Genomic DNA, 12,952 nt, shown 5'->3' on the forward strand with positions numbered 1-12,952 from the left:
TGCCAGGACTGCCACTTTAGTCAGCATATCATAAGAACTCTTCAGATAACATTTTTGTGAACATATGCCTGATTATCCGCACAAAGAAGACAAAGGTAATGGGTCAGTATTTTTAAACATAGGCCTACTCCATCCACGATTGAACACTTGAGGATGATGACAACTTCATCTCTACAAGTATTTTTGCTATACATGTTACAGCAACCCATTGTCTACGAAACAGTAATATCCTGAAAAGGCTCGGTTCACATTAATCTAAAATCATTTCCAAGTCAACTACGTCTCAGATGACTAGGTAACGCGAGGAATGGACTCGTCCTGAAGAATCGTGAGCCACTGAACTTCTGCTCTCACACAACCGAGATCTTGAATCCAAAGTACGTCTGATATGTTGGCATACAATCCTAAAAGTTTGAAAGAAATCCATAAGGCCATTGCTTAAATACAGCGCCTTGTATCATGGTACGTCTCAACATTGACGCAAAAACCTCCCGTGTTTGACAGTTCATGCTATCGACAGTTGCATCAGTGGGAATAACATTAGACAAGAAATACACAAGATATCTGAACGAAACAAACTGTTCTGAATTGAATTAACTCTCTTTTCATATACTGTTCAAAAAAAGAAACGCATAGTTGCTACTTGCCAAATTTGTTTTATTTTTCGAAAAAATTAACAGAAAATCCAATATTTAGATTATTTGTTTGAAATTTGGTATGGACACAGTTGAATGCACACACAGTTCATTTGCATCTTCAAATCAATCAGTCAATCAATACGATTGGGTGCCGAGGCTGTCAAGTCAGTAGGGGGTGTGACTGCCTTGAGCAGCAACAACTGCCCGGCACCTTCTGGGCATGGACTGGATCAGATGCCGGATATCTTGCTGTGGGATGGTGTCCCACTCCTCCTGAAGTGCCTGCAATAGATCGCGGTGATTTGCCGGCGCTTCTTCTCGCCTGCGCACACGTCTGTCCAATTCATCCCAGAGGTGTTCTATCGGGTTCATGTCTGGCGACATGGATGGCCAGGGAAGCACCTGGACATGGTGGTCGGTGAGGAACTGGGTGGTGAGTCGTGCTGTGTGCGGGCGAGCGTTGTCCTGCTGGAATATGGCATCCTGGTCAGCCAGAAGAGGAAGGGCGTGTGGGCGCAGAATTTCCTCCACGTATCGCTGGGCAGTTATGCGCCCTTGGACGTGCACCAGGGTGCTCCTTCCAGCGGTATTGATCGCCCCCCACACCATGACGCCTCCACCACCATGAACGGGTGCCTCATCCACACAGTTGGGCGCGTAACGTTCGTTTACTCTCCGGTAGACCCTCCTCCGACCATCATGTCGCTGGAGCAGGAAGTAGGACTCGTCGCTGAACCACACGTGTCTCCAGTGATTCCGGACGGTCCAGCGAAGGTGCTGGTTGCCCCACTGCACTCGGTTCTGGCGATGGCGGCGGGTGAGGACAGCTCCTCTGTGAGGTCTGCGAGCTCTCAAACCAGCTTCATGCAGGCGGTTCCGCACGGTCTGGTCCGATAATCGGTGTGGCCCGGGGAGAGCCTGGACAGAAGATGAGGCCGACAGGAAACGATTCCGGAGGTGGCGGAGCCGTATGAAGCGGTCGTGAGCAGCAGTTGTCGCCCTTGGTCTTCCCGCTCGTGGCAAGTCAGCAACGGAGCCAGTGGCTTGAAACCTGACCCACAGTCTACTGATGGTGCTCTGGGACACGTGGAAGTGCCTGGCGATTGCACTTTGACTTTGGCCTGCTTGTAAACGACCCAATGCAATTTGGCGGTCTTCTCTGCTCAATCGGGCCATCTTTCGTCGCTGAATTGTCGTCTGATTTCTTTGTGGCGAACAATCCGCTTTTATGGGTTTTGGAAGACATGGTGAGAGCTCAACATTCCCCGAGTTTCACGAGATTACACTGAAGCATGACGAGTGGTCATGCCAAATGAGCAATTTTGACATTGTAGCCACTGATAACGCATGCGTCACGTGCAGAGCTCACTTGTGGCAATGGACGAAAGGTCGACGACCAGATAAACATTTTCTGCAGTTTGGTGGATATCCTTGTAGCCATATAACTAAATTAACCAAATATTACAAGCTATGCGTTTCTTTTTTTGAACAGTATATGTACGAGTTGTCAAGTTGTGCCATTTGTATTAAATGATGGTCATTTGTCACCAAGTGGAGTAGAGGCATAACAAGTCTGAATGAAATGACACGGGAATGAATGATTTATGTGGGGTAAATTGTCACAACATTGTTGTGCACAGTTTAGGTGATCAAAAACTCTACCAGACCCAGATGTGTCGAATGCAGACTGTACAATAAGAACTCAAGTATGCTGAAGAGAAGCGAATAAAGCAGCTACCCCAAAGGACAGACAATGAGAAAGAGAATTTAACATGTACGATAAGGTATAATTTGTCTTTTTCGATCCTGTAACACGCTAAAATGAGAGTCTATGCACCGCTGTCCGTGTGGGTGTAATCATCCATTATTACCGAATTTAAAGGATCACCACAACGATCACGAGAAAACCGAGAACTACAACATCAATAACAAAAACAAGCATGATGATGATGATGATGATGATGATGATGATGATGATGATGATGATGATGATGATGATGATAATGATGATGATGATGATAATGACGACGACGAAAACGATGATATCGGGCCTTACCTCAATTTGCTTTTCAGCGTCAGGACATTCAGCCCCTGTAGTATTGAAGTATTCCACATGACAGGCGTTGAGTCCATTCTCCACGTGCAGGGCGACTTTACACTGGGGGTCTGAGCAAGCAGCTGACACCAGCGTGCTGACGGTGTCGTTTACAATGGCCACGATCTCCAAATTGTTTAGCTTTAAATAAAACAGATTTGTTTAGAACTATGACTGCAATATTTGTATACCTGATAATTTAGGCAAATGTATGCATAAGTAATATTGCCGTCGGCAACGGGCAGTGCAAATACTACAATTACTACAGTCTTTAAGCTCCACGCCGATAAATATCGGCCAAGATTTCATCTATGTGGTGTGGTCTCGGATGTGCCACTGAGTGTCTGTGTACTATGCCACACTTAGGCTTTGGTCTCTGGAAGGAAATGTCACATATTGTTATATACTGGTATTGAAAGCTCAAAGTGGATCAAGTTGTCCACGCTACGCAATTCGACACTGATGAGTCTGATAAAACGAGAACGTTAGAATTATATTATAATTTTGCAGGACCTACCCTTTTCTTTCTCTTAAAAGCCTGTTGAAGCATTTCTTTGAGGTCTTTGCACACCACATCCTTCCAATCCAACTCTTTTGTCCATTTGGTAAGGTAAGCTTTGCTGATGGTCTCGTGTTTGCATGGGAAAGCAAAAACAAACGCCACAGGCATTTGTAATGGATTCTTATTGAATTCTTTCTTCAATTTTCTGTTGTCTTTCAAAAACGTTAAGTTTTCCTTCACAAACTGTTCAGCCTTGTCTGCGATGAAATCAAATAGCTGAAACACACACACACACATATATACACACAAACACACACACACACACACACACACACTCACACACACACATACACACACACACACAGACACACACACATACACACACACACATATATATACACACACACACACACACACATACACATACACACACACACACACACACATTGTTTGTTTACAAACCAAGTTAGACGTGAAATGAACTGTCCATGTTACTCAAACTGTTTAACGTTGCTTGACGTTAATTTGATAAGTTGATTGGTTCAAATTACCGACGTGCCAAAGAACACCCACCAGTGACGCGCAATGTTTCAAAGGCAGCAAACGAATTCGAATAGGTAAATTAACGTACTAAATAGGATTTGTTTTAAAACAAAATCCTCTTTTTTCAGTACGGCAATGACCTGAATCACAAACCTAACCTCCACAATTGATAGTTTGGGTAGTTTTCAGACTCAAAAGTTTCATAAATAAGTTGATGAAAAACTAGAACCCCTTTTGTAATGCGATAGTGAACTGCCAATAGGGTCACGTCATTTCCCGCCTTGCTCTTTCAAGCTGAATATACTCGCTTTAGGAGCCTCCCCACCCTTTTCATTCGCTGTTGCCTCCACATCGTTGCATGCACTGATGAGATATCCCATTAACTACTAGTATTAGTACTAAGGCTATTGCAGACTCAAGATTGATTGTATACATGTATATATATTTCTATTAAAAATAAAACAATCATTATGATTTTGGGGAAAAATGATGACACAACTCATTACGTGAGAGATTGGACAAGAAAACGGAGATGTTTGTGGTTGGTGCGCTTAGTTTTCCTTTGTACAAATTTAAGAAGAGTAAGATAGATAACAATAAGTTGCCATTTGTATATATAGATGTAGGTAGATATAATTTATTTTATGGATTATAATTGTTACTTTTTAGATTCATTTGGGTGAAATTATTATTTTTTATTTTTTTTGATAGTGGAGTAAAAAATAAATGAATGAATTAATAACAAGAAATAAAATATAAAATAGAGAAGAAAAAAAAGAAAGGGAAAGTAAGGAAAACGTATGTTAGAGAATACTAATGTAAAATTTAGGAGTGTTTATGTATGTGAAAAGAAATGATTATGAGTTGAAGTTTGTATCTGTCTCTTTATTTATAATTCTGTTTTTCTAGTATTATTATTTGTACTAATTGATTGATTAGTTGTTTAGAACATTTAACACAAAATTGTATTTAAGATGGTAACGTTAGATATTTCCCTATGCGAGTCCTCATATCTCAGAAAAAAACTGATTCCCACAAAAACTACAACAACAACGACAACAACAAAACTACGGAAGGGTCTAACAAGACACCGTTGTTTTTCACTTTTGCACAGGGGCCAAACACACACACACACACACACACACACACACACACACACACACACACACACTAACACACACACACTCACACACACACACACACACACACGCACATACACTCACACAGACACACACATACACACACCCTCTCTTTCCCTCTCTTTCTTTCCCTCTCTCACTTTCTCTCTCTTATAAAAAAAAACCACACCAGCAAAACAGCTACGAAGGGGGAATGTACCTGTTTGCCAGTGGCTACGCCCTTCTGGACAGAAAAGCTCAGAGAAGGACACGCAGCCTCAGACGATGGAATTATTACCAACTCAATGGTAAGCCAGTCGCTCCGTAGTTGGAAAACCATAATGTACCCGAGCTCTGCAAATTTGAAACAGTACTGAATCGATTCAGTTATAACCATGCAGCTCTTTGCCTTCCGCCTCAAGACACAAAAGCAGGTGTAATTCAAAAATAAAGAAGTGTGGTAAACAACTCATATTAATTGGTTGCACAGTGCCATTCTCCCTCTCCTCTTTACTGTTCACCTTTATTTATTTCGTTATCACTACTGAAACTTTTTCATTCCTGATCGGTTACAAAGCCAAAATATGTATGAAACTGTCACGAAAAAGACACCCACTAATATTTCTGTCACGAGATCCAAATATAAGAATTTGCTGTAGTGATCTACATTCGTATAAAACGCAAAACGCGACAGTTGTCCACGCTTTCACCTTGTGTAGATGCGCAGTTCGAGCGTGTCTTTGGTGTATGTGTGTGTGTGTGTGTGTGTGTGTGTGTGTGTGTGTGTGTGTGTGTGTGTGTGTGTGAGTGTGTGTGTGTGTGTGTGTGTGTGTGTGTGTGTGTGTGTGTGTGTGTGGGTGGGTGTGTGTGAGTGTGTGTATGTGTGTGTGTGTGTGTGTGTGTGTGTGTGTGTGTGTGTGTGGGTGGGTGTGTGTGAGTGTGTGTGTGTGTGTGTGTGTGTGTGTGTGTGTGTGTCTGTATGTGTGTGTGTGTGTGTGTGTATGTGTGTGTGTGTGTTTTCCTTTGTTACATTCAGTCACGTTTTGACTTACTGTTCTAACATAGAAGGGGAATCGAGACGAGGGTGGTGGTGTATGTGTGTCTTTCTGTCTGTCTGTCTGGCTGTCTGTCTACCTGTCTGTCTGTCTGTCTGTGTGTGTAGAGCGATTCAGAGAAAATTACTGGACCGATCTTCATGAAACTTTACAGGAGAGTTCCTGGGTATGAAATCCCCAGACAAATGTTTCATTTTTTCGATAAATGTCTTTAATGACGTCATATCCGACTTTTAGTGAAAGTTGAGGCGGCACTGTCACACCCTCATTTTTCGAATACATTGATTGAAATTGTGGGCAAGCAATCTTTGACTCAATCCGGACTTTGGTATTGCATTATTTTTCAGTTCGGAAGATTACAACTTAATTTTATGTTTTTATTTATTTTGTTATTCTCTTTTTGTGGAGTTTTATTTTTTGTTTACATGTCTATGCTTTACATTACAGGCCATCACATAGACAAGGGGACAAATAAAATAATAAAACAAAACACACTTGGACAATTACAACACACATGGGGTGGGGTGGGGGGTGGTCATGTAGAGGAAAAGTATCATAAGGGTTTTATCAAAACATGCATACACAAGCGCCAATCTTTGTAAAATGTATCTAGTGTATTATTTATAACTGCGTCATACTTTTCACAAATAAATATTTGCTTAAAATTTCTCCTAAATGTCTGAACATGAGGGAAATTTTTGTTAATTTTGGAAATATATACGTGGTGTTTAGCACAAATTACTAACACATCAAAAACTTTATCGGTGACTACATTGTTCGCCACTCCAAATAGAACCAGTTTTTTTGAAAGTTTTATATTGTCACAATGGATGCAGTTCGCCTTTAACTAATGTACAAATTCTATCCAAAAAGTCTGCACTTTATCACACTCCGAAAACATATGTATAAGGGTGTCTTCCTTTCTACCGCAAAATGTACACAATGACGTATCCACAGTTTTTCGCAAAAAAAAGAAACCGTTCTGTCGGCAAAATTCTGTACAATAATCGGTACTGGAACCATATCAGACAAGTATCCTTTATTGTTTTAAAAACATGTTGAAAAATAACCTTCTTATCTAACAAACCGTTTACAGATTCAGACCATTTTTCCATACATTTTGGGACCGTAATCGCCTTTTGGCATCAGCTGAGAAACGGATGTGTGACCAGTTGTTTCTTCCCATTTAGCAAACACTCTCATTTTAGGCAAAACAGAGATGTCGTAGCGAGCATACTATCCCACACCATCACTATAGCAATAATCCCGCCTCGAGTGCATAAAAACAGTCAATTGTATCACAGAACCTGATCAGGTATCTATGTCCCAATATAGGTCATAGATACCCGAGAGGACGTTAAGACACCAATTTCTCACGCCTCTATCAACAGTTCTCTTTCAAAAAGAAGACCACAAGACTGAGCATACGGATGAAATAAATGTGTCTGATAATGTATGCAGTTGTCAAAATCACACTTGTTCCAACAGACCTGATGCAGTGGGCAGAGGACTGACACAAGTGCGAAACATTCCAGTGTCTGCACTGCGTTGTGTGGAGCTGTGGAGGCCTGCTTGCATTTCCTGCTCAAGAACATTCACTACCTTTTGAAGAGAAGTCAGCGACAGCTGAAACACCTCTGAAAGCTTGTCGACCTAGAACAAATAAATTAATTGATACAGGCAGCAAAGGTCCTTTCTAAACTGGGCCAGTTTTTACAGTTTGCTACCTCTCTTGATTTTTTTTGTCATACTGACTTCTTAGATTTGTCATACTGAATACTCATAACAAAAAGAACACTGGGATATACAGATGGAATGGGTTTTCTAAGCATAGGAACACCAATTTCCCCAGTACTATGCAACTTCATAATAATTATGTTCTGTCATATACCAGTCATTGTATGATTAAATATGTATGAGGGTACATAGAATGAGCTGTCTAAGCAAGGCGCTTGAAAATGACTCACAACGTTTTGTATACAACGCATATGTTTTACATACGCTCATGAACACTGTCTAGAAATTGTCTGAAGTCAGAGAGAAAAGCTTAACCTTCTTTAGCGATCGGAACGAGGCGCTATTGGACTACGCTTTGCCTGACAGATTCCGAGATGATTCCTAACGCTTTGCCGCGTCTGAATAGCGCCCCGTGATGTAAGTGTGTGTTTGTCCCACATGCCCTACTAAAGTCTCCCACCACAAACAGTAAAAGCGGTTGAGCATGTCCAACTCTGTCCTGTGCTGTTGACTACATCGTTCACCGTGGCTTTGTTTTCATAGAAGTGAAATGTGCAATCGGACAAAGAGTTCGCTCCACAGCTAAGCCTTTAATGGTGGTACCACACGGGAGTAAAGCGGAACCCTCCTTTAAAGAGCTTCAACAAACTGAAACAATCAGATCACAAAAGTGGGGAGGATTAAGGCTTTGAACAAAAATCTGGAAAAGCAGGGTCTATAAAGGGGGACGTCTTAAATTGGGTGGAGGGGGGTGGTCTTAAAATGGGGGGGGGGGGGGGGGGCGCTAACTGTGAACACATTATTATGAAACTTTCTTTGGCGAACATTTAATTGCTTAGATGATGAAAATTATCCGAATCAGTCCTGGTAAGCTGCAGCCGTTTCCTCCTTTATACGAGTAAGAACAAATTCGAATTACCTGTTGCTTTTCGTCTGGAAGTAACGGTTCAGTCGTTTTAGACCCGTGATGCAATTCCATGCCCATACTTTTGCGTGCTCTGCACACACACACACACACACACACACACACACACACACACACACACACACACACACACACACACACGGGCGCACGCACAAACACATACACACACATAAAAGTAATGGTTGTTCTTTTTACTTGTGTTTTAGTTATAAACATTGTCAGAAAAAGCCAACATGCACATTTTGAGAGATGCTACCCTTTCCGTGTGAATGATCATGCAAACAACTCATCATTTGTTCAGGATTTTGCTTCGGATTACATCACATCTACCGCATGGATAGATACCAGACATTAACAACCTGACTGTTTTCTCTACATATTTAACTATTCAGATTGATATACGTGTCAGCGATGAAGTGACTTCAGCACACGCACACAATTGAACAGAATGCGGCAGGGATGTTGCTTTTATGTATGTATACATTTCTAAAGATGATGTGATTTTACATCAAAACCTATACAGATGTGCAGTGATTTACAGGACGATATACACGGGATAGAAGGTATGCCAGGCATCTTGATTTTAAATTGAAAGGCGATGCTCCTTAGTTTGCATGTGCATGACACATTTTGAAGACCAAGGGTTGTTTTAAGGCATTCTTAGTTTACGACTTCCACATAAGGCAAGCGAAATCGAAGCAAACACATCTGTTCCGTCAGAACTTACGGGCTTTAGAAGTGGACGACACATTATGCATTATCATGAACTAATCGCCGAGGCCGAAAACTGACAGTTTTATTGGCTTTCGACACATTATGTTAACATCAAGTTCACCTGTTTGCACGACGTCTGCGCATAAATAGCACGAGTCCAGCAATGCACACACCGACAAGAACCACGATGACACAGGGCAGGACGATTGGCAGCACGGCCTGGCTTTCTTCTGGTTCGCCTGTGAATCAAGAACGATCAGCAAACAGTACACACGTAGTATGGCCTAAACGCACTGTGCATTACACATCATAGCATGTCATTGAAATAGTGAGCACTGATGAGAACCTAAATGGACAAAACAGGGTAAATGATGTCAAATTTTTACGAGGCATACCCCCCAACAGTTCAAGTGAAACTGATAAAAGGAAACAATTTGATCAATGATCCGTTACGAAGTACATAATTATAAATGTGTTCGAAAATCAATTAGAAACATAGAAACACACAAACCGGGAGGTACCACAATCACACACACAACCTCACGCACGCAGGCCATACACCCCCCACACACACACACTCACACACACACACACACACACACACGCATGCACGTGAGAGAGAGAGAGAGAGCGAGAGAGAGAGAAAGAGAGATAGAGATAGAGAGAGGGGGGTGAGAGAGAGATAGAGAGAGTGAGAGAAAGTGATAGAGAGAGAGAGAAAGAGACAGATAATGACAGACAGACTGACAGAGGCAGACAGACAGATGGAGGGGGGGGAAGAGACAGCCAGACAGACAGACAGAGATACATCGACATCAACAGACACACACACACACACACACACACACACACACACACACACACACACACACACACACACACACACACACACACACACACACACACACACACACACACACACACACACCTTGTTCTTGTAAATACCCCACAACTAACGTACTTAAATGTAAAAAAAAAATATCTTAAAACTTTGGCCGATGTTTTTAATATCCACAGAGAATCGGTATGTGTCCTTGTCGATATTGTAGTTGGAGTCAAGTGCTATGAAATCAGTACCGGTATTAACTCAACGATATTGTCTCACCTGTGCTAGTGCTCTCTGGTCTTGCTGCAACAGAACGAATATCAAGTATTGAAACAAATTTCTTCGTGTCTTCCTTTCAGTTGGCAATGAGACACACAAAACCTCATACCTGCGTTGCAAACTGAACTCATCGCTTCACGACGCTAGCGCGCCGGTTTCTCTCTGACTGGATGCTCAGTTGGTGCGCCGAGTCTATCAAAACAGGAATACACAGTTAACTCCCAACCGAGACGAAAGACAAAGTGATTGCAGATTGGCCGACTTTTACAGTAATCTCCGTTATGTTTTTCACAGTTATGATAAAGACATCGTTCTAAGGTTAAAACAAGTCGAAATGCTGAGATGGCTGTGGGAAGGAGACCGTTGCATCACTCCCAAATGGTTACGGAAAAAAGTATCGTCTGCTTCGTAGCCAAAGTTGATTATCACGTGACACATTTGCCATATTTAGAGTTGTTTGCACAGTAAGTACATCCGTGAAAGACAGCTCGCTTGAAACTGTCTAACATATCATTTCCTTTGTAATTTAAAAATTACACAACACCATGAAAAATCATTATCGACGATCGCGAATCTGCTTATATCAATAACACATTTTGAAAAGCTCTAAGTATGTACAAATTCGTTTTCCTCGCAAGACGAGGAAACTCAACGCATCGTGTCAGGGGTAAAAATGAGACCCCGAAGGGAAAAGTAAATCATTTTTAAACCTGAGTTCAGGATGAACTGTGTTGGTGAACATAATGATGTTAATAATCTAACAGTGTCGCTGTAATACATCCTTGTTTGACATCCAGTTTTTGAGTCTACATTTTTTTTCATGGGTTAAAACTCCGACGTGCACCCGTGTTTTTGCACAAGTTGTTTTTTACGTGTATGACCGTTTTACTCCGCCATTTAGGCCGATTTCGGGGGAGAGTCTCAATTTCATTAAGAATATCTTATCATAGCTTGCTCCGGATTCTCTCCAAGGTAGTGGACAATAGTATGCAATCATCACACTGCTCTCGTCTACCACTGAAGTATCATGGATGCATTTACAGAGACATCATAGGGGTATTAATGATGAGGGCCCCAAAGGGGGGGTATCATCACGATCACGGGAAGGGAAATGTTAGCTTTCACGATCACAGTTACCTTGATTTTTGTCAATGATCACCGCAGTCAATGATGAAAACAAATCACGATCACGATCACGAGACTTGATTTTTTTGTCATCACGGATCACGGGCAAAGTCCCATCACGATCACAGAAATGGAAATTTCGGCAATCACGGTCACAGAAAGGTCAAAAACGCCAATCACGATCACGATTTTAAACCCTTTGGGGCCCTCAATGATCTGACAGTTTCGGACGAATTTCTTGTGAATTTGACTATTTTGAAGAGTGTGTGAAATTCATCCATTGTATTGTCATGTCGACGCACACGGTTCGTTGGTAAAAAGAAACAAACAAGTATGCTAATACATTAAATCAAAGAGAATGAATGAGCTTCTATCCTGTGCTCGAGCACAACATCGAGTCAATTCAGTGGCCAAGGGAAACAACTCAGTTCTCACACAAGAGTGCAGATTCCATGGATTTTTACACAACTATTTTTTATTATACTGTGTTTTTTTGCAACGTGCATTATTTCTATCGATGAACTTAAATATCAAAACAATTTTAGTGCAAATGTCTCTGCGTCACTAGACCGGTTTTACCTGGCTCCCGATACTTCATCTGTTCATTCATGTTTTTAAAGTTTCTATTCATTGATGTTTTTCCTTTTTAATGCGGCTGCTTTGAGCTTATAACTCAGTTTATGTGTACTGGGCTAAATATATTGATACTCGGCAAGTGTGGGCTGGATCTAGTAGAATAACTCAGACAATGAAGGGAGATCATGCTATATGTATACTATAGGTATGTCTCCCCTTAGTTGCATCTTGATTAGAAAACTATCAGCTTCAATCTCGTCGATATGGTAGTGGGAGTCAAAGCTATATGTGCTGCTGGTATTAAATCAAAAAATGAATCTCACCTGTGCTGGTGCTCTCTGGTCTTGCTGCAACAGAACGAATACTAACTTATGAAACAGATTTTAATCGTGTCTTCCTTTCAATTGTCAATGAGACACACACACACCCACATACACACACTCATACCTGTGATGCTGATAATCGAACATTGTCACTGTATTATATCCTTGTTTGACATCCAGTTTTTGAGTCTCAATTCGTTTCTTCTTCTTCTTCATTCTTAGGCTAAAACTTCCACGCACACACGTGTTTTTTTACACGAGTATTTATTTATTTTTTTATTTTTGTTTTGTTTTGTATGACTGTCTTTAACTCCGGCATTTAGGCAGCCATACACCGATTTCGCAGGAGAGTCTCAATTTAATCAAGAATATCGTTATCATAGCTAGCACCTGATCATCTCCAAGGTTGTTGAAAATGTCATAGAATCATCACGCTGCTGGGGAAATAATGCAGTATCATGGATCCATTTACAGAGACATTATAGGGGTAATAATG

General features: G+C 41.3%; 1 protein-coding gene across 5 annotated transcripts in view; it reads right to left on the minus strand.

Moving 5' to 3' along the window:
- Positions 1-12,952, minus strand: part of LOC138972646 (hexokinase type 2-like) — a 78,423-nt gene that overhangs the window by 8,135 nt on the left and 57,336 nt on the right. For 4 of the 5 annotated variants that reach the window (XM_070345291.1, XM_070345295.1, XM_070345293.1 and 1 more), the window contains 8 exons: positions 12,457-12,480; positions 10,433-10,456; positions 9,449-9,566; positions 8,608-8,686; positions 7,442-7,604; positions 5,117-5,250; positions 3,251-3,511; positions 2,695-2,874 (listed from right to left, as the gene is read on the minus strand). In XM_070345291.1, coding sequence (XP_070201392.1) covers positions 2,695-2,874; positions 3,251-3,511; positions 5,117-5,250; positions 7,442-7,604; positions 8,608-8,686; positions 9,449-9,566; positions 10,433-10,456; positions 12,457-12,480 — 983 coding nt within the window. The remainder of the gene's footprint in view (positions 1-2,694; positions 2,875-3,250; positions 3,512-5,116; positions 5,251-7,441; positions 7,605-8,607; positions 8,687-9,448; positions 9,567-10,432; positions 10,457-12,456; positions 12,481-12,952) is intronic. The other variant, XM_070345296.1, reaches the window with a different exon arrangement.

This window comes from Littorina saxatilis, linkage group LG8, assembly GCF_037325665.1.
Source record: "Littorina saxatilis isolate snail1 linkage group LG8, US_GU_Lsax_2.0, whole genome shotgun sequence".
In the NCBI taxonomy this organism is placed as follows: domain Eukaryota; kingdom Metazoa; phylum Mollusca; class Gastropoda; order Littorinimorpha; family Littorinidae; genus Littorina; species Littorina saxatilis.